Consider the following 19687-nt stretch of genomic DNA (forward strand, 5'->3'; position numbering starts at 1 on the left):
CAAAATTTGTACAGACAGCACTCATGGTCAGGATTGAACCCGGGTCTCTGGCCCTGTAAGTCAGCAACTCTACTACGACTGTGCCGCCCACAGATGTAGTCACATATTGAGTTCTGAGCTTTGCATTTAGCTTGTCCAAAGCTGTGTTAGGCTGAAAGCTTGCAACAAGGTTCAAAGGGCAACACAAGGAACTGCAGATATGCGAATCATGCGTAAAAAGCGCTGGAGTAACTGAGTGGGTCAGGCAGCATCTGGAGAACATGGATAGGTGACGTTTTGGGTCGGGACCCTTCTTCAGGCTGGTTGTAGTAGTCAATTGTCAAGTGTATTTGAACAATGAAATTCTTACTTGCAGGAGTAAACACAATGCACATAGATAACATAATAAGCAAAAGAAAGTTCAATGAATTAAAAAAACCCCAGACTGATTGTAGTAGGGAGGAGTAGGCTAGTTCTATTGGTGATCAATGGTCGATGTGGACTTGGTGGGTCAAAAGGGCTTGTTTCCATGCTGTACCTTCCATTCAATTAATCAATGGTGAGACTGGATTCATAGAACAAAGAACAGTACAGCACAGGAACATGCCCTTTGGCCCACAATGTCTGTGCTGAACATGATGCCAAGACCGACCCTTATCTGCCTCTACGGAACCCACAGCCCTCCATTCCCTGCATATCCATGTGCCTGTTCAAAAGTCTCTAAAATCCCACTATCGTATTTGCCCCCACCACCACCTCTCAGCAGCACGTTCTAGAAACCCAACAGCATCTGTGTAAAAATCACCAGTCCTGCACATCTCCTTTAAAGTTTGACCCTTTCACCTTAAAGCTACACCCTCTAGTCTTTGACATTTCCTCACGGAGAAAAAGGTTCTGACTGTCTAACCTGTTTATGTCTAGCTAGGAATTGATTTCCTAACGAACTACCAGAGAGGTAGGCACGAGAAACTGAGATGCTGGTTTACCAGAGAGGTAGTGAGTCAAATTCTCGACCTTACTGCACAAGTAGCTGAGGATGAAGCAGGTAAAAGCGTCAACAAAGGTCAGAGTGTGTGGAACGTGAAATTGTTGGGTTGTAGAATCGGAGAGGTTTACAGCAAATTGCGGGACGACATTTGTGCGCGAGATGTCACAACCAGCGTGAATTTGGAGTGGGTCAGAGGAAGGGGAGCAATGCGATGTGAAGGTTCTTGTACATATCACACAGTCATTTGTTATAATTTGCAAGCTGTTTCTACTGTGATGATGTAGTTAATAGAATAATCAAAATTCATTTTGCATCACTCACACGGACTGTTCTGTGTCAGCCTCACCCTCTGTAGTCCCGCACTGTAAACACCAACGCCTTTCAATTAAACCAAACCACTTTCACAGCACCAATTAAAGCCCTGTGATCGTCTGATTTTGGCAGTGTGACATCTATATCACGATCAGCTCTGATATTTATCTTTGAAAAGATTGCCTCATGATAGCACAAACCCACAAACCAGTGTTAGCTGGTTCCAAACAAACAGTGCAGTTCAGCACTTTAAATAGCATTATCTAAGTAACCTCAAAATAACGTTAGCCGATATCTTCATGTCTGATTTTCCTCACTTTTTTTAAAGTGTACTCCTGGTCTTGGAACCCCTGGAGGTTTCCTTCCTTGGGTGATGAAGTAGTTATCCCAGTTTAAAAGATGGCCACTTCATCATCTGACAGAAAGAATCCTCTCGGAAGCAGGAGAGTCCTGCACTACTCACTGAGGATCAAGTTATGATTTATCGATAGCCCGATAATCAGTTAAAAAAAAAATAGGAAACAGCGGTGCTGTTGATTATCACGATGCTTTAAAAGAAAACTACTGCTGTGTTATTTTAGCTGTGTTGGAACTCCATTGTTTGAAGTGACCCGCAGATCTGTCAACTATACTGTGAAGTGTTGCGTGTAAATTGAGGCTTAAGTAGTCTTTTTCTGAAGTGTTGCCTGAATACAATAACTTCCACTTCCCATATTGAATATGTGTGTTTTAAATTTAAATATTTTTACACCTGCCCTGCTCTCATTCCCAGCAGAATTGCTCAGTTATTCCAAAAGCGCTGGAGTACCTCAACGGGTCAGGCAGCATCTTTGAAAGACATGGATAGGTGACATTTTGAGTTGGAAGCTTTCTTCAGGCTGATTACACTAATGGGGGGGGGGGGGGGGGGGGCAAAAGTTGAAAGCGCGGTGGGGTCGTGACAAAGCCTGTCAAGTTATATGGAGGCACAAGGAACTGCAGATGCTGGTTTACAAAAAGACGGCACATGGTGCTGGAGTAACCCAGCTGGTCTGGCAGCATCACTGGAGAAAAAGGATAGGTGATCTTTCAGGTCAGGACCCATCTACAGACTGATTGTGGTGGGGGGGTTAGTTGGAAGATAGGTGGAGTTGGGATAACGCCTGGATAGTATGATATGATATGATATGATATGATATGATATGATATGATATGCCATTTATTGTCACTATACATGTACAGTGAAACTGAAAGCTGCTCGTACTCAGTGCATACATACAATTTTACACAAAAAACAAGAAAAAAAAAAACAAAACAGAAGGGAGATGGGGGGGGGGGAATAGGTGCACAAATTCTACGGCGCTACATACATATATACATATATACAGATGGAAGTCCGTGTTGGGCGGTGTAGTCAGTGCATGTGTGGATTTGAATTTATGGTAGATATAATTCTCGGGAAGCAGCTATTCCTGGAGCTGAAAGGAACCGCAGATGCTGTTTTTGTTTTTAGAAAGATACTAAGTGCTGGAGTATCTCAGCAGGTCCGGCAGCATTTTCGGGGTATGGGTGAAAGTTGATCGGAGCGGACTGGGTGGGCAGAGGGGCCTGCTTCTACGCTAAACTAAACCTGCGGTGGGTGGAAGGTTTAGTCATAAAGTGCTGGAGTAACTCAACAGGTCAGGCAGCATCTCTGGAGAAAATGGTGAGGTGAAGTATTGGATTGGGAGCCTTCTTCACATTGACTGTATGGGGGCTATCCATAGAAACATAGAAATTAGGGAGCTGGAAGCAAGAGAAGACCAGAAGATATCTGTGTTAGATCGAGCCTGCTCCGCCATTCAGTATGATCATGGCTGATCATCCAAATCAATATCCCATACCTGCCTTCTCTCCATACCCCCTGATTCCTTTAGCCACAAGGGCCACATCTAACCCCCTCTTAAATATAGCCAATGAACTGGCCCCAACTACCTTCTGTGGCAGAGAATTCCACAGATTCACCAATTTCTGTGTAAAAAATGATTTTCTCATCTCGGTCCTAAAAGACTTCCCTCTTATCCTTAAACTGTGACCCCTTGTTCTGGACTTCCCCAACATCGGGAACAATCTTCCTGCATCTAGCCTGTCCAACCTCTTAAGAATTTTGTAAGTTTCTATAAGATCCCCCCTCAATCTTCTAAATTCTAGCGTGTACAAGCCGAGTCTATCCAGTCTTTCTTCATATGAAAGTCCTGCCATCCCAGGAATCAGTCTGGTGAACCTTCTCTGTACTCCCTCTATGGCAAGAATGTTTTTCCTCTGATGAGGTGGGGGGTTCCTGATAGGCTGATTGTCGGCTCGGGACGGTGTGGTCCCAAGAGGGAATCCATCGTTGTGGGCTGTGGAACTGCTGAACGGACTTTTAATGGAGGAAGTGGGATAAGGGCGGGAAAAGTGAGGGGAGGGGGGGAGGGGAGTGTATGTAGAATTGACCTAAAATTAGAGAATTCAACGTTCCTAGCGCTGGGTTGTAAGCTACCCAAGTGATATATGGTGAAAGGTGGATGTAGGTGGAAGGGACTTGGAGAGGGGGGAGGGGAGAGATGGATGTGAGTCCAGGTGAGGTACAGAGAAGGGAAGGGAGAAAGGAGGGAGAACCATTCTATTATAATTTCATTCTCTTTCTTTATTCCATTAAAAACAGCCGTGACACTGTGGTATACCCTTAACTTTTGGTCTTGCATTAAGATAAATTTGCAGTGCAAATCTCCTTTATACTTCCCCCCTCTTGCCTGAAACGTATGCCCTCTAGTATTTGACATTTCCACACAGGGAAAATAAATGCTTGTCCCCCCAATCCGTGCATCCCATGATTTTGTACACTTCTGTGAGGTTGCCCTACAGCTTCTGATGCTCCAGAGAAAAGAATCCAAGTTTGTCTAACATCTCCTTATAGCTACATTTGGATGGCACAGTGGTATAGTTGGGACAGTTGCTACCTCACAGCACCAGAGACCCGGGTTCGATCCCAATCTCGGGTGCTGACTGTGTGTGGAATTTGCACGTTTCACCCTGTGACCGCGAGAGTTTCCTCCGGGTGCTCTGGTTTCCTCCCACATCCCAAAGACGTACGTGTTTGTGGGTTAATTTGCCTCTGTAAATTGCCCCGAGTGTGTCTGGAGTGGATGAGAAAGTGGGATACCAGTGCGAACAGGTGATCGATGGCCGGCATGGACTTGTTGGGCCGAAGGGCCTGTTTCCATGCTGTATCTCAAATCTAAACTACTACAACCCAGGCTGTTGATCAACCCGTTGGAGTAACCCAACAAGTCAGGTAGCATCTGTGGAGGGAATGGACAGACAACATTGTAGACTGGGACCCTTCTTCACTCTGGGTCAGACGTCTCCTGTCCATTTCTCTCCACAGATGCCGACTGACCCGCTGAATTCCTCCATCCAGCACTTTATTTTTTGCTCAAGATTCCAGCATCTGCAGTCTCTTGTGACTCCAACATCTTATCGAACTTCTGCACTCTCTCAGAAGCCTCCACATTTTGAAGGAGAGCAGGAGAGTCACCCTGAGCAGAGAATGATTTTGACCAAAGCACTTAAAAAGGACCCTGAGATTATTAAATTCTCTTGCCTCTCTGATTACTGTTCAGGGTAAAGACGAAGTAAATTAAAGCTAAATACAAACCAATGCAAAGCAATGTAATGGTCGGTTAGGTACATTGAATACCAACATGTGAACATCTTGTGCATTTTCACATTTTATGAGGAAAATATATTTTTGGAAACAAACGGAAATTCTATTTGGGTCATGTCCTGAAATGTCGTCAATCTGAAGAAGTGTCCCGATCCGAAGCATTGCCTGTCCATTTCGCTCCGCAGAATGGGCGGCACAGTGGCGCAGCATTAGGGTTGCTGCCTCACAGCGCCAGAGACCCAGGTTCGATCCTGACCTTGGTGCTGTCTGTATGGAGTTTGTACGTTCTCCCTGTGACCGCGTAGGTTTTTTCCAGGTGCTCCGGTTTCCTTCCAAATTCCAAAGATGTGCAGGTATGTAAGTTAAATAGCTTCTGTAAAAAAAAATTGTAAATTGTCCCTTGTGTGTAGGATAGTGCTAGTATATGGGGTGATGACTTGGTGGTGTGGATTCGGTGGGCTGAGAGGCCTGTTTTCACGCTGTACCAGTCTAAAGATATTGCCTGTGGGAAGGAACTGCAGATACTGCCTGACCGGCTGAGTTCCTCCAACATATTTTTATTATATATAACTGCTGTAACAATCTAGCCTTAATTAGATGTGGTGTTACTCTGTGGAGTGAGTCATACAACAAATTCAAAGACAAGGGACACAAAGTGCTGGAGCAACACAGCGAGTCAGGCAGACATTGCTAGGTGCCATTTTGGGTCTGGACCCTTCTTCAGGCAAGAAAAGAGGCTTTTCAGCCCAATCTCATCTTGATTTTCAGAACCTGATATTGTTTCCCTGCTGCCTATCACAGCATACACACTAGGGGCAATGTACAGAAGCCAAATAACCTACAACACATGTGTTTGTGATGTGAGAGGAAACCGGAGCATCCGGAGGAAATCCACGCTGTCAAAGGGAGAATGTGCAAACTCCACACACAGACAGCACCCGGGGTCAGGAGTGATCCGGATCTCTGGCACTGTGAGGCAGTGGCTCTACCATCTGTGCCACTGTGCTGCCCTAAATAACAAACAATAATAATCAGCCATGATCATATTGAATGGCGGTGCAGGCTCGAAGGGCCGAATGGCCTATTCCTGCAGATATTTTCTATGTTTCTAAACCTAAACCTATTCTGATTCAGACAAAGAAACTGCAGATGCTTAGTTATCAAAAATAGACACAATGTGCTGGAGTAACTCAGCGGGTCAGGAAGCATCTCTGGATGACATGGATAGGTGACGTTTCAGATCAGCTCTGTAGAGGGTCCTGAACCGATCCATGTTCTCTAGAGATGCTGTCTGACCCGCTGAGTTATTCCAGCACGTTGTGCCCTTTTCTAATTCTGTTTATTCTATAGTGACTTTAAGTTTCATGACAAGTAATAGGCAATGTCTGGGTTTTTTCTTCGAACAGATTTATATCTTGGTCAGCCTCATTATGTTGATCTCTTCACAGCTGCGGTCCTAGAGTAATGTATGCCAGTAAACTATCGATCATTGTTGGAGGTCCGAATAAAAGTTGATGAAGTGCTGCACATCGGTGTAGTATGTACAAGAAAATAACCAGTGCATTCATTTTCTTTCAGAATACAGAGTACTACAGGCATTCGTCAGAACAGTTTAATGAAGCAGCTTCAGCAGCAGACACTCGAGTCAAGTGAGTACACTGAGTATGAATTTCTTGTACTTGAAGCAACTGTTGTACATTGCCCTGTCGGGGAAACATGTGACTGGAATTATTGGGCAGTACCACAGGTAAAGACTGGTTGTTTAGTGGTTTAGGATCTGCTGGATGGCAGATTAGTTTGCATGGAAAAAAAGGTACGTTGCCGGAGTAACTCAGCGGGTCAGGCTTCATCTTTGGAGAACGTGGATAGGCGACGTTTTTGGGTCGAGACCCTTCTTCAAGTTTTGTTTTTGCTCAAATGCTCAATGGGAACCTGATGGGCCACAGACGACCAATGATTTCTATAAATGCAACATAACCTCCCAACGTCTATGCTCAATATCCTGCACAGTTAATGTGTAGGCCGTGTAGGCACCAGAATGAGTGTATAAAACCATGAGGGGAATAGATAGGGTGAACGCACAGAGTCTTTCACTTTTACTTTGGTTGGCTTGGAGTTTTGCACATAAATGACTTTGACATTTCTTGAACATTATAAAAATGAATTCACGGGGATGTTGAGGACAGAATGACGCACAGAATGAGAAAGGATCTGTCCCTGTCGTGGCTGGTGTATTGTTATCGTTCTGTAATCACAGCAGTTCATGACCACCGAATCTTGCTTGGGTAAGATGGCTGTGAACTCTATGATTACAGCAAGGATGTGACTGCATTGGAGAGAGTCCAGGGTAGATTCATCAGCATATCATCTGCATTGGAGCATTTCAGTCTCATTGCATGTAGTAAGAGTGCAGGGAAGATTTACGGGGATTTTGCCAAGACCAGAGTGCCTGAGCTATAGTGAAAGGTCCCAGAACTTTAATCCTTGGAGTTCAGGAGGTTGCGGGATGATTTTATGGAGATATAAAATCATGAGAGGAATAGATAGAGTGAAAGCAGTTTTTTACCCAAAGTATGGGAATCAAGAACCAGAGGACATAGATTTAAAATGAGAGGGGAAAGATTTAATAGGAACCTGAGGGGCAAATTTATACACAAAGGGTGGTGGGTGTATGGAACGAAGAGGAGAAAGACGAGGTAGGTACTATCACAACGTTTAAAAGACCTTTGGACAGGTACGTGGATAGGATAGGGCCAGTGCTGGCAGGTGGGACAAATGTAGATGGGGCATGTTAGTCGGAGTAGGTGTTGGGGCAAAGGGCCTGTTTCCATGTTCTATGACTATCAGAAGCATCGAAACATGAATAGAAGGTTGTAGAATAAATGCAGGTTAGACATAGAAACATAGAAAATAGGTGCAGGAGTAGGCCATTTGGCCCTTCGAGCCTGCTCCGCCATTCAGTATGATCATGGCTGATCATCCAACTCAGTATCCTGTACCTGCTTTCTCTCCATACCCCCTGATCCCTTTAGCCACAAGGGCGGCCACATCTAACTCCCTCTTAAATATAGCCAATGAACTGGCCTCAACTACCTTCTGTGGCAGGGAATTCCAGAGATTCACCACTCTCTGTGTAAAAAATGTTTTTCTCATCTCAGTCCTAAAAGATTTCCCCTTTATCCTTAAACTATGACCCCTTGTTCTGGACTTCCCCAACATCGGGAACAATCTTCTTGCATCTAGCCTGTCCAACCCCTTAACAATTTTGTAAGTTTCTAAATTCTAGCGATGTGATTAGCATAGATAAGAGCGCTGTATATTATGGATATGGCAGGCTGTAGGTTCTGTGTCTTTCGACTTTAGAGATACATGTGGAAACAGGCCCACCGTGTCCACGCACACTAACACTATCCTACACACACTAGGGACAATTTACAATTTTATCAAAGCCAATTAGCCTACAAACCTGTACGTCTTTGCAGTGTGTGAGGAAACCAGAGTTCCTGGAGAAAGCCCACACGGTCACAAGGCGAACGTACATACTCCATACAGACAGTACCAGTAGTCAGGATCGAACTGGGATCTCTGGCGCTGGAATGCAACAACTCTATCGCTGCGCCACCGTGCCGCTCGCTGCTACTTGGGTCAGCCTAAGAGCCCCTGGTGCCGAGCAAATGGCCTATTTCAATGCTCTAAATTTCATTTTGTTCCAACTTTAAAATTAAATCCCTTACTCATCATGTTCATGAGCGGCCTCTGGTAGTTGAATAGTAACGTGAGAGGGGCACAGAGGCTCAGATGGTAGAACCGCAGCCTCACGGCGCCAGAGACCCAGGTTCAATCCTGACCTCAAAGAGCTGGAGGAACTCAACAGGTCAGGCAGCATCTCTGGAGAACATGGATAGGCAAAGTGATAGGTGGATACGGGTGAAAGCGGTTTAAGTGGCAGATGAATCAAGGCCAGAGATGAAAAGACAAAGGCAGAGCTGTTACACAGCGGTGGTGATGCTGCCTCACGGCGTCACCAACCCGGGTTCAATCCTGACCTCAGGAGCAGGTTGTGTGTGTGGAATTTGCACGTCCTCCCTGCGACCACGTGGGTTTCCTCCGGGTGCCCCGGTTTCCTCGCATAACCCAAAGATATGCAGGTTTGTCAGTTAATTTTCCCTCTGTATATTGCCCTTGGTGTGTCGGGAATTCATGAGAAAGTGGGATAACATAGAACGCGTGTGGACAGGTGATCGATGGTTGTCGTGGACTCAGAGGGCAGAAGGGCCTGTTTCCACGCTGTACCTTTCAATCAATCATTCAATCAATACTCAGCAATGTGAATCAATCCCCTGCATTTTAAACCTTTTCTTAGCTCCATTGAGCTATCTTAGTTTTAAACCTACCGCATTAAAGCACTACATTACAGCTGTTGTAGTCTTCTATTTTGGTCTGCATGCCTCCCTTCAATAAAACATTATACTTATGTTGTGGTCTATAAGTGAAGCATGTGCACAGCAGATGGAAATTTAAGACATACATTTTTCAAATCTTGAAAGTAAAGATGACGTTCCAAATAACCTTATAGCTATAAAGTCTAAAGAAGGGTCCCGACCCGAAACATCACCTATCCACGTTCCCCAGAGATGTTGCCTGATCTGCTGAGTTACTCCAGCAATTTGTGTCCTTTTTAAGTTAGTAGTCCTCATGAACGAACCTCTCTCTATGTTCAACGTTGGTCAATAGTTTAGAGATACAGCATGGAAACAGACCCTGCAAACCACCGAGTCCACGCATTGATCTAGTTCACACTAGTTCTATGTTATTAAACTTTCTCATCCACTCTCTACACACTCGGGGCAATTTACAGAGGGCCTATTAACATACAAACCCGCACCACTTTGTGATGTGGGAGGAAACCGGAGCACCCGGAGGAAACCCACGCGGTCACAGGGAGAACGTGCAAACTCAACAGATGGGCAGCACCCGAGGTCAGGATCGATCCCAGATCTCTGGTACAGTGAAGCAGCGGCTTTAATCAGCTGCGCCACCAAGCTGCCCACTTGACCAAGCTCCATATTATCTACACCCATTTGGTTTAAAAAAGAAAATATTTCAAACTTAAAATTGACAAAGCTCTCTGGAGGGTTTGATTGTATTCATGTATAGCTTTTTCCATAACAAAAACTTTTAATTGAACTTCAGTACACGTGACAGTAAGCTGACTGAAACACTAAATACCAGTACCTGATTGTGGGTGGATGATGTCGTTAAATTGTTGATTTTAGAGTAAAATTAGTTCAATTTGAAGTCTCTCAGCCTGTTATACTTGTGCAGGAATGAGGGGCTTCAGATGCTGGTTAATACACAAAACAGGAAACAGTGCTGGAATAACTCAGCAGGTCAGGCAGCATGTCAGGGAGATAGGTCTTGACCTGAAATGTTGCCTGTCCGTGTCTCCAGAGATGCTGCCTGAGCTGCTGAGTTACTCTAGCACTTTGTGTCTATTTGAGGTTCTTGTGTGGATTTTTCTGCAGATGAGTTTGACTTAATTTTCAACCAAAGATAAACACAAAGTGCTGGACCTGCCTCAGCTGGTCAGGCAGTATCTCTGGAGAACATGGATAGGTGGCATTTCGGGTTGAGAGCATTTTTCAGGCTGATTTTAAGGGGGAGAGGGGGGGGTTAAGAAAGCTGGAAGAGGGAAGGGGAGTGTGTGGGTTTGTGTGCATGTGCATGTGCATGTGGGCGTGGGTGTGTGAATCCTTGCGGGTGCATGTGTGTGTGTGCATGGGTGTGTGCGCGTGTGCGTGTGTGTGCATGTGTGTGTGTGCATGGATGTGTGCGCGTGTGTGTGTGCTTGTACGTGTGAGGTTATGTCTCCTCACAGCACCATTATCCACAGCAGTTGCCTCTATCTCAGCGAGCCTCAATCTCTCTACCTTTCTAGGTCACTTTACCAACAGTCGGTTGATATGTGTGGCATTTATTGTGCTCTTCACAAACGTGGAACAAACGGACAGTATCAGCGATTGAGTTTTCTGGCTTGTGGCATGAACCTGTTTCTCATTGCAACGAGTTTTCCTCTCCCTCTCCTTCCCTGTTTTATCAGCGTGATTTATAGCAGCTGGCTTTAAAACCTGAATAATAAGCAGAAAGGCATCTATGTTCACAGCTGGTGCCTTACCACAGACAACCTTCCCCCCTGCAGGTTGCTACAGAGGTCTGGTCGACTCTTCAAACTGTTTAGTTTACTTTAGAGACACAGCGTGGAAACAGGCCATTCGGCCCACCGTGCCTGCGCCAACCAGCGACCACCCCCTACACACTACCACTACCCGACACACTAGGGACAATTTACAATTTTTCCAAAGCCAGTTACGAAGGAAACTGGAGCACCCGGAGAAAACCCCCGCAGATCATGGGGAGAACGTAAAACTCCATACAGACAGCACCCCTGTAGACAGGATCGAACCCGGGCCTCTGGTGCTGTGAGGCAGCAACTTTACCGCTGCGCCACTGTGCTGTCCCAGTCACTCACTCTGTGATCTCTAATCACGCTGTGATGAAAACTGTTACACCTGGCCTCTGCCAGTGACAATGTTTAACCTGCTCCGTACAACCCCTTTCCTCCCTCCTTCCCCCCTCTCGTCCCTGCACCCCATCTGGATACGCACCCATTTCTACCTTTCCCCTTTCCCTACCACCCCTTCATCCCCTTCCACCTTTATTCCTTCCTCTGGCTTCACAATTTGTGTCTGAATTAGCTGAATGATACAGCGTCGAAACAGGCCCCTAGTCCCACCGAGCCCATGCCGACCATCCCTAGTTCTTATGTTATCCCACTTTCCCTTCCACACCCTACATACTGGCAGCAATCCACAAAACATCAATTAACCTACAGACCTACACGTCTTTGGGATTTGGGATGAAACTGGAGCACCCGGAGGAAAACCATGCGGTCATAAGGAGAACGTACATACGGAGAACGTACAAACAACACATGAGGTCAGGAGGATTGAACCCGGGTCTCTGGTGCTGTGAGGCAGCGGCACAATCAGCTGCGTCGCTGTGCCTCTTTTATCTTCAACTACTTACCTCATACATTTTGTCTTTTCACCTCTGGCCTTTGTCCAACCATCTGCCAGTTAAACCCCCTCACCTGTATCCACCTATCACTTGCCAGGTTTTGTTACCCCTCCAGCACTCTTCCAGCTTCCCCCACCCCCCCCCCCCCCCATCAGAGACTCTGGTTCAATTCTGACTATGGTTGCTGTCTGTATGGAGGTTGCACGACCTCCCTGTGGCTGCACGGGGTTTCTCCGGTTTCCTCCCACACCCCAAAGACATGCAGGTTTGTAGGTAAATTGGCTTCTGTAAATTGTCCCTCGTGTGTAGGATAGAAATAGTGTACGAGTGATCGCTGGTCAGCATGGACTCAATGGGCCGAAAGGTCTGTTTCCGCGCCGTATCTCTAAACCAAACCAAACTTAATTCAACTACTACACTAAACTAAATTAAACTACTATCAATCTGAAGAAGGGTGCTGACCCGAAACATCATCTATCCATAATTCTCCAGAGATTCTGCATGGCCCGCTGAGTTACTCCAGCACTTTGCGTCATTTTATGCTACATTTGCTTCTGTCAATTCAGAGAGAGAGAGAGAGAGAGAGAGAGAGAGAGAATTATTGAGATTTAATGTGTTTAACTCATATGTCTGAATTACAGTCAGAAGCGAGAGTCGCATGCCTCTGTACTCTGTCCCATTATACACTGTCATCACCTAACGAATACACATGCAGCAACCAGTCCTGAAGAATGGTTCCGACCCGAAACGTCACCTATCCATGTCCTCCAGAGATTATGGGCCTGTCCCACTTCGGCGATTTTTCAGGCGACTGTCAAGGCGTAGCAAGTTGCTGAAAAACCGGCGACTGGAACGGCGACTGTCAGAGTGGAACACACACACACACATCGCTTCCTTCACCAGCCCGTTATGCAGGTGGGGGACAGGGCAAGCGGGGGGAGCGCTGTCTGAGTGAAATTCACACGGTGCAAAGCCAATGTGATACAGACACACACCGCGATGAACAGGAAGGTTGGTGCTGTAATTAAGACAGTGAAGGGAGAGAAGGGGGAGACGGGGTGGGGAGGAGTGGAGACAACTTTTAAGAAGCCAGAGACATGCGCCTGTGAAGCTCGGCAGACATTAATATTACCGGTCGGCTATCCTTGGTTCTGAAAACTACCGTTTAAGTTTTTTTTTCCCAATGAGCCAATGAAATTCACCGGTCAGCACCGGCGACAACCTACGACCTCCTGGCGACCCACTACCACTGCGCCTACAGCACGAGAATTCTCGCTACTCTCCATGGCAGCTTCATTCTGGTCGCCGTTAATTTTTCAACATATAGCCGCGACAAGTTCCGAGAATGCAGGAATTACTGACGACCATGAAGGCGACTCCCCGGCAACCACCCGTGAACATGTGGCGAACATGTGGCGACACACAGTCTCCTGTGGTAGATAAAAATGCTGGAGAAACTCAGCGGGCGAGGCAGCATCTATGGAGCAAAGGAATAGGTGACTTTTCGGGACGAGACATTTCATCAGTCTGAAGAAGGGTCTCGACCCGAAAAATCCTTTGCTCTCCTTCGCCCCATAGATGCTGCCTCACATGCTGAGTTTCTCCAGCATTTTTATCTACCTTCGATTTTTCCAGCATCTGCAGTTCCTTCTTAAACACAATGCAACGTCTCCCGTAGTCGCCTAAAGAGTTGCTTAAGTGGGACAGGCCCATTACCGGCTGAGTTACTCCAGCACTTAGAGTCCTACACAAGATCCCAGCATCTGCAGTGTCTCAATTTCTCAGGTGGTTTTAGAATGAAACAAAGACACAATTACTACCACTTTGTTTTTGTTTGTGAACATCTGCAGTTCCTACTGTAGGGTAACCAAGCATCCTCTGTGAATCTCCCACCACTGCCATAGGCAATAGACTGCAGGAAGGTAGAGGTGTGGTAGAGGTGTGGCTCTGTGACGGCACAGTGGTAGAGGTGTGGCCTCACAGAGCCTGAGACCCGGGTTTGGTCCTGACTACGAATGTCTGTCTGTACAGAGTTTGTACATTCTCTCTGTGACTGTGTGGGTTTTCTCCGGGTGCTCAGGTTTCCTCCCACACTCCAAAGTACTACATGTTTGTAGGTTCATTGGCTTATGTAAATTGTCCCTAGTGTGTAGGATAGTGCTAGTGTACGGGGTGATTGCTGTTCCACGCTCTTTCTGTAAAGTCTAAAATAAAGTCTGAAGTGCAGCCACCGAGACCATTCCAGTGATCAAACACGTATTCACATCCATCCTACACTATTCCCATTTCATTCTCCCACATTCTCATCAACACCCTTCAGATTCTAACACTCACCGACAAACATAGAACTGGTGTGAACGGATTGTCGATGGTCAGCGCAGACTCGGTTTGAGTTTAGTTTTGTTTATTGTCACATGTACCGAGTTACAGTGAAAAGCTTTTGTTGCGTGCTAACCAGTCAGCGGAAAGACAACACATGGTTACCATCGAGCTGTCCACAGTGTACAGATGCATGATAATGGAAATAACTTGAATAACGTTTAGTGCAAGGTAAAGTCCAGTAGAGTCTGATCAAAGATAGTCTGAGGTTCTCAATGTGTAGATAGTAGTCCAGGACTGCTGTCGGGTTGCTGGTAGGCCGAAGAGCCTGTTTCCACGCTGTGGCTCTAAAGTCTAAAGTAAAGAATAAAGGGTTAAAAAAGCAGACAAACCTCAAACCTGAAGCATGGTGTCAAAGTTATTGAGTGCCCAAACGTATCACCTACACAATGAGGTGGAGGGCGATACACGCTTTAGTTCAGAGGCTCCTTTCTCTCCTGCTTTACTTGTGGTCCCTTAGGGCTCACTACTCCGTGATTAATGGTGTAACTGGGAAGAAACAGATGCCAGTGGCGGCTGGGGCCAGTAACCAGAGGACACAGACTACATTGTCAAACAATGCAGTGGAGAGATAAGAGGTTTTATTTTAAACACAGCCAGTTGTTGTCTGGAATGCAGTGAATGAGGGGGCAATGAAAGCAGATTAGACCAATGTTACCCCAGCACTTTAAAAGACTCTTGGACAGGTACATGGACAGGAAAGGTTTAGAGAGATACGGGCCAAACACAGGCAGGTGGGACTATAAATGGGACATCTAGGTTGGTTTGGGCAAGTAGGGCCAAAGGGCCTGTTTCCGTGCTGTATGACTCTGAGACTCTATGTACCGAGGTGCAGTTAAGATCTTTGTTTAGAGTTTAGAGATACAGCGTGGAAACAGGCCCCTTCGGCCCACTGAGTCCACGCCGACCATCGATCACCCGTACACTAGCTCCATGTTATCCCGCTTTCGCACCCACTCCCTACACACTAGCGACAATTTTACAGAAGCCAATTAACCTGCAAACCCGTACGGCTTTGGGATGCGGGAGGAAACTGTAGCACCCAGTGGAAACCCGTGCAGTCACGGGGAGAACGTGCAAACTCCACACACACAGACAGCACCCGTATTCAGGATAGAGCCCGGGTCTCTAGTGCTGTGAGGCAGCAGCTCCACCTCACTGCTGCCCGGCATGTTGCTTCCTATCATTTACTTGTACCGTGTAATCCTATGATCCTCAGATTTTGGATTCTGCTTCTCTGAAGCTATTTAGTAGAATAAAACATGAGAGTGTCTTCAATGGACTTTGCTTTCGCAATGGAACTACTGTCCTCCTGCACCAGCCTCTGCTGCCTGTCACGCTCATTTTAATTTTGCAATACATTTGAGGAATATGTTACAAATGTCTTTTCACTTTGAGGTGTCAGGAATAGGAACAACATGTTGTTCACAAGCAAGTGTGTTTAACTTTGTCGAAACAAAAACAGAAACTGCTGCAAGCACACAGCAGGAAGAAGAAATAATCTTTCTGACGAATGCGGCAGAAGATACAGAAGATTGAAAGCGCGCACCAGCAATCTCTGTAACCTGGCTTCTGCACGGTCCTTCTATAAGCCAGGGCACTGTCTGATTCACCTCTACCCCATTGCGGACATTGGACTTTGTCTCTGGAACTGATACATTACAATGCTGAGAACTATATTCTGCACTCTGTATCTTCCCCCTTACTGTTGTAGATACTGTAGAACAGAGAACCAAGAACATAAAGCAGAACTGCGCAGGAACAGGCCCTTCGTCGCACAAAGCCAAGACAAAAATCTGCAGATATTTCATATACCCTCCATTCCATGCATATCCATGTGCCGATCCAAAAGCCTCTTAAACACCACTATGGTATCTGCCACCACCACCACCATGCCTGGCTGCTCATCTCTGTGAGGAAAAAACCTGCCCCACGCATCTCCTTCAAACATTGCCCCTCAACAATAAGCTCTTTTCTACGAAAGAAGACACAAAGTGCTGGAGTAAAGGGCCTGTCCCACTGTACAAGATAATTCAAGAGTTCTCCTGAGTCCTCCCCTGATTCGAGCATGTGTAATGTACGTAGCGGGCACGTAGGGGCTCGTACGAGTAAAAAGTAACAATTTTTTTCATCACAAGTTTTTTTTTACTCGTGGACATTTTTCACAGTGTTGAAAAAATGTCACGTGTTTACCGGATTTCCTGAGTACCTACCGTTACTCGTACGAGCCGCAACATGACATCCACGAGCTCCTACGCACCCGCTACGGACATTACATGAGCTTGAATCAGAGGAGAACTCGGGAGAACCCTTGAATTACCTCGTACAGTGGGACAGGCCCTTTACTCGGCAGGTCAGGTAGCATCTCAGGAGGACACGGATAGGTGAGGTTTTGGGTCGGGATCCTTCTTCAGACTGTGTTCTGGGTTAGCTGTACAGAGAGCGAAGTCACTGATTGAACTTGCTCAGCCACCTAGCTTTAAAATGCACAACACATTGCCAATCAAACCTCTACGGCAAGAATAATAGATCAGGTCAGTCAAGACAAACTGTAATACATTTCCACACATATTGTAGCCACTATAGGCAGGAGCAATCAGTGAAGTCTAGAATCAAGAGAGTTTAACTGTCATATGTACCGACAATGGAACAATGAAATTCTTCTTTGCATGCCGTAAAAAACACAACCCTCATAGATAACATAATAAACTAAAACAAATTAAGTTAATTTAAAAAAACCCAAGTTAGTGCATAAAGCTCGGTCCTTAGTGCAACCAAGATAGTTGGTTGTTCATAGTGTAGTCAAACGTTTTTAACTGAAATTAAACATGGGGAGGCGCAGTAGTAGACCTGCTGCCTTTCCAAGTCGAAGACCCAGGTTCAATCCCGACTACGGGTGCTGACTATACCGAGTTTGTATGTTATCCCTGTGACCACGTGGACTCTCTACAGGGGCTCCAGTTTCCTCTCGCACTCCAAAGACATACAGATATGTAGGTTAATTGGCTTTTGTAAATTGCAAATAGTGTGTGGGATTGTGCTAGTGTACGGTGTGATCACTGGTCGGCGTGGATTCGGGGATCCTAAGTGTTTCCACGCTGTATCTCTAAAGTAAACTAAAGTGAAGGCGTATGTACTGAAAACAGAAGCATGAAATTCTTAATGTTTTGTCGTGTTCAAGAGCTTGGTGGTTGTTGGAAAGAAGTTTAACAAGTCCATTAACATAATAATAACACACAAATAAATATATAACATTCAATCAAACAATGAATCAATAACGGTAATGCTGGGTAACTTTAATAGTGTTAAAACCAAAGTCAGTTAATGCAACCAAAGACAGTCCATAGCAGATCATAGTTGCTAAGCTTAGTGTTGTGGAGTGTTCAAGAGCTTGGTGGATTCTCCCAGCAACCAAGAAGCTGTTCTTGAACCTGGAGGTCACGGTTTTCAGGGTCCTTTAGTTTATTTTAGTTTAGTTTATTATTTTCACGTGCGCTGAGGTACAGTGAAAAGCATTTGTTTGCCTGCTATCCAGTCAATGATTACAATCAAGCCATCCACCATGCACAGGCAAAAGATACAGGGCACAACATTTAACGCAATATAGAATATTGAAGTCTGATAATGTCCAATTAAAGATAGTTCAAAGATCTCCAATTATAACCAAGGTCTAAGCGGAAGCTCAGAGGGGATAGAGCCTTTTCTGTTGCTGCTCCGGCACTCTGGAACACCTTGCCGTTGCACATCAGACAGGACCCCTCACTGTCCATCTTCAAATCCACCCTAAAAACTCTTTTTTATTCTCTGGCTTTCGACACTGGCTGAGACATTGCTCCTGTTTTTAGTGCTTTTAATGTCTTTTAATTTTTACTGTTTTACAGTTTTTAATGGTTTGTAATAACTTCTTGTCCATGGGTTCTCATGTACAGCACTTTGTGGCAACTGCAGTTGTTTAAAGTGCTTTATAAATAAAGTTGTTATTATTATTATTATTATTATTATTATTATTATTATTATTATTATATAGATGGGAGGTCAGAAGCACATTCTAACTGATGGAGAGGGCAGTGCAGTTGCCTGATACAGGTACAGTGGTACTGAGGTAAAGTGGAAAGCTTTTTTGTCGTGTGCCATCCAGTCAGAGAAAAGACTATACATGATTACCATCAAAGCCATCCACAGTGCACAGATACAGGGTAAACATTTAATACTTGATAAAGTACAATGAAGTCCGATTAAAGATAGTCCGAGGATCTCCAATGACATACAGTAGATGGTAGGTCAGGACTGTTCTTTAGTTGGTGATAGTATGGTTCAGTTGCCTGATAACAGCTGGGAAGAAACTGCCCCTGAATCTGGAGGTGTGCGTTTTCACACTTCTGTACCTCCTGCCTGAGGGGAGAGGGGAGAAGAGGGAGTGACCGATGTGAGACTCATCCTGAATGATGTTGATGGCCTTGCCGAGGCAGCATGATGGCGCGGATGGAGTCAATGGAAGAGAGATTGCGTTTCCTAATGGTCTGGGCTGCGTTCACAGCTCTCTTCTGTACCTTCTTCCCGATGGTGGCAGCGAGATGAGAGCGTGGCCAGGGTGGTGTGAGTCTCTGATGATGCTGGCTGCCTTTATGGGGCAGCGCCTCCTGTAGATCCCTTTGATGGTGGGGAGGTTAGTATATTTACACACCAACATGTATATTTAAATATTTATTTCTCTAGATAATCATTTTACAGTTTATTTAAATAATCCTAGTTATCTCATGCTGGGCGATTTTCACCTTGTACAGTACTCCGCACTCTCTCTGAAGTGTGGTAGCACATCTCAGCCACAACTCATCTCCTGTAGGTTTGTGCTAATTATGTTTTTCTTTTCCTTTTCCCAGAAAATAAAGTTTTTCTGATTATTTTCTAACGCAAACACATTGCACTTCACGAATGAAGATTTGATTATTTAAAGAGTCCAACCCAAAACTGTCGCTTGTCTGTTTCCCTCCACAGAGAGACACAAAAAGCTGGGGTAACTCAGCGGGTCAGGCAGCATCTTTGGAGAAAAGGAATGAATAGGTGACGTTTCTGGTTGGAACTCCTTGTTCAGACTGGTTCCAGTCTGATGTTTAGTTTAGTTTAGAGATACTAGCGATCCCTGCACATGCTTAACGCTATCCTACACAGTAGGGACAATTTACCATTTTGTTGCCGACCCAATTAACCTACAAACCTATATGTCTTTGGAGTGTGGGAGGAAACTGGAGCATACGGAGAAAACCCACGCAGGTCACGGGGAAAAT

General features: G+C 45.4%; 1 protein-coding gene across 1 annotated transcript in view; it reads left to right on the forward strand.

The window, feature by feature from the left end:
- The window catches only part of LOC129704687 (MICOS complex subunit mic25a-like), a 321392-nt gene that overhangs the window by 182769 nt on the left and 118936 nt on the right, over nt 1-19687 (forward strand). Inside the window, exon 6 of the mRNA XM_055647979.1 lies at nt 6525-6595. Coding sequence (XP_055503954.1) covers nt 6525-6595 — 71 coding nt within the window. The remainder of the gene's footprint in view (nt 1-6524; nt 6596-19687) is intronic.

The sequence above is a fragment of the Leucoraja erinacea genome, chromosome 16, assembly GCF_028641065.1.
Source record: "Leucoraja erinacea ecotype New England chromosome 16, Leri_hhj_1, whole genome shotgun sequence".
Taxonomy (NCBI): Eukaryota; Metazoa; Chordata; class Chondrichthyes; order Rajiformes; family Rajidae; genus Leucoraja; species Leucoraja erinaceus.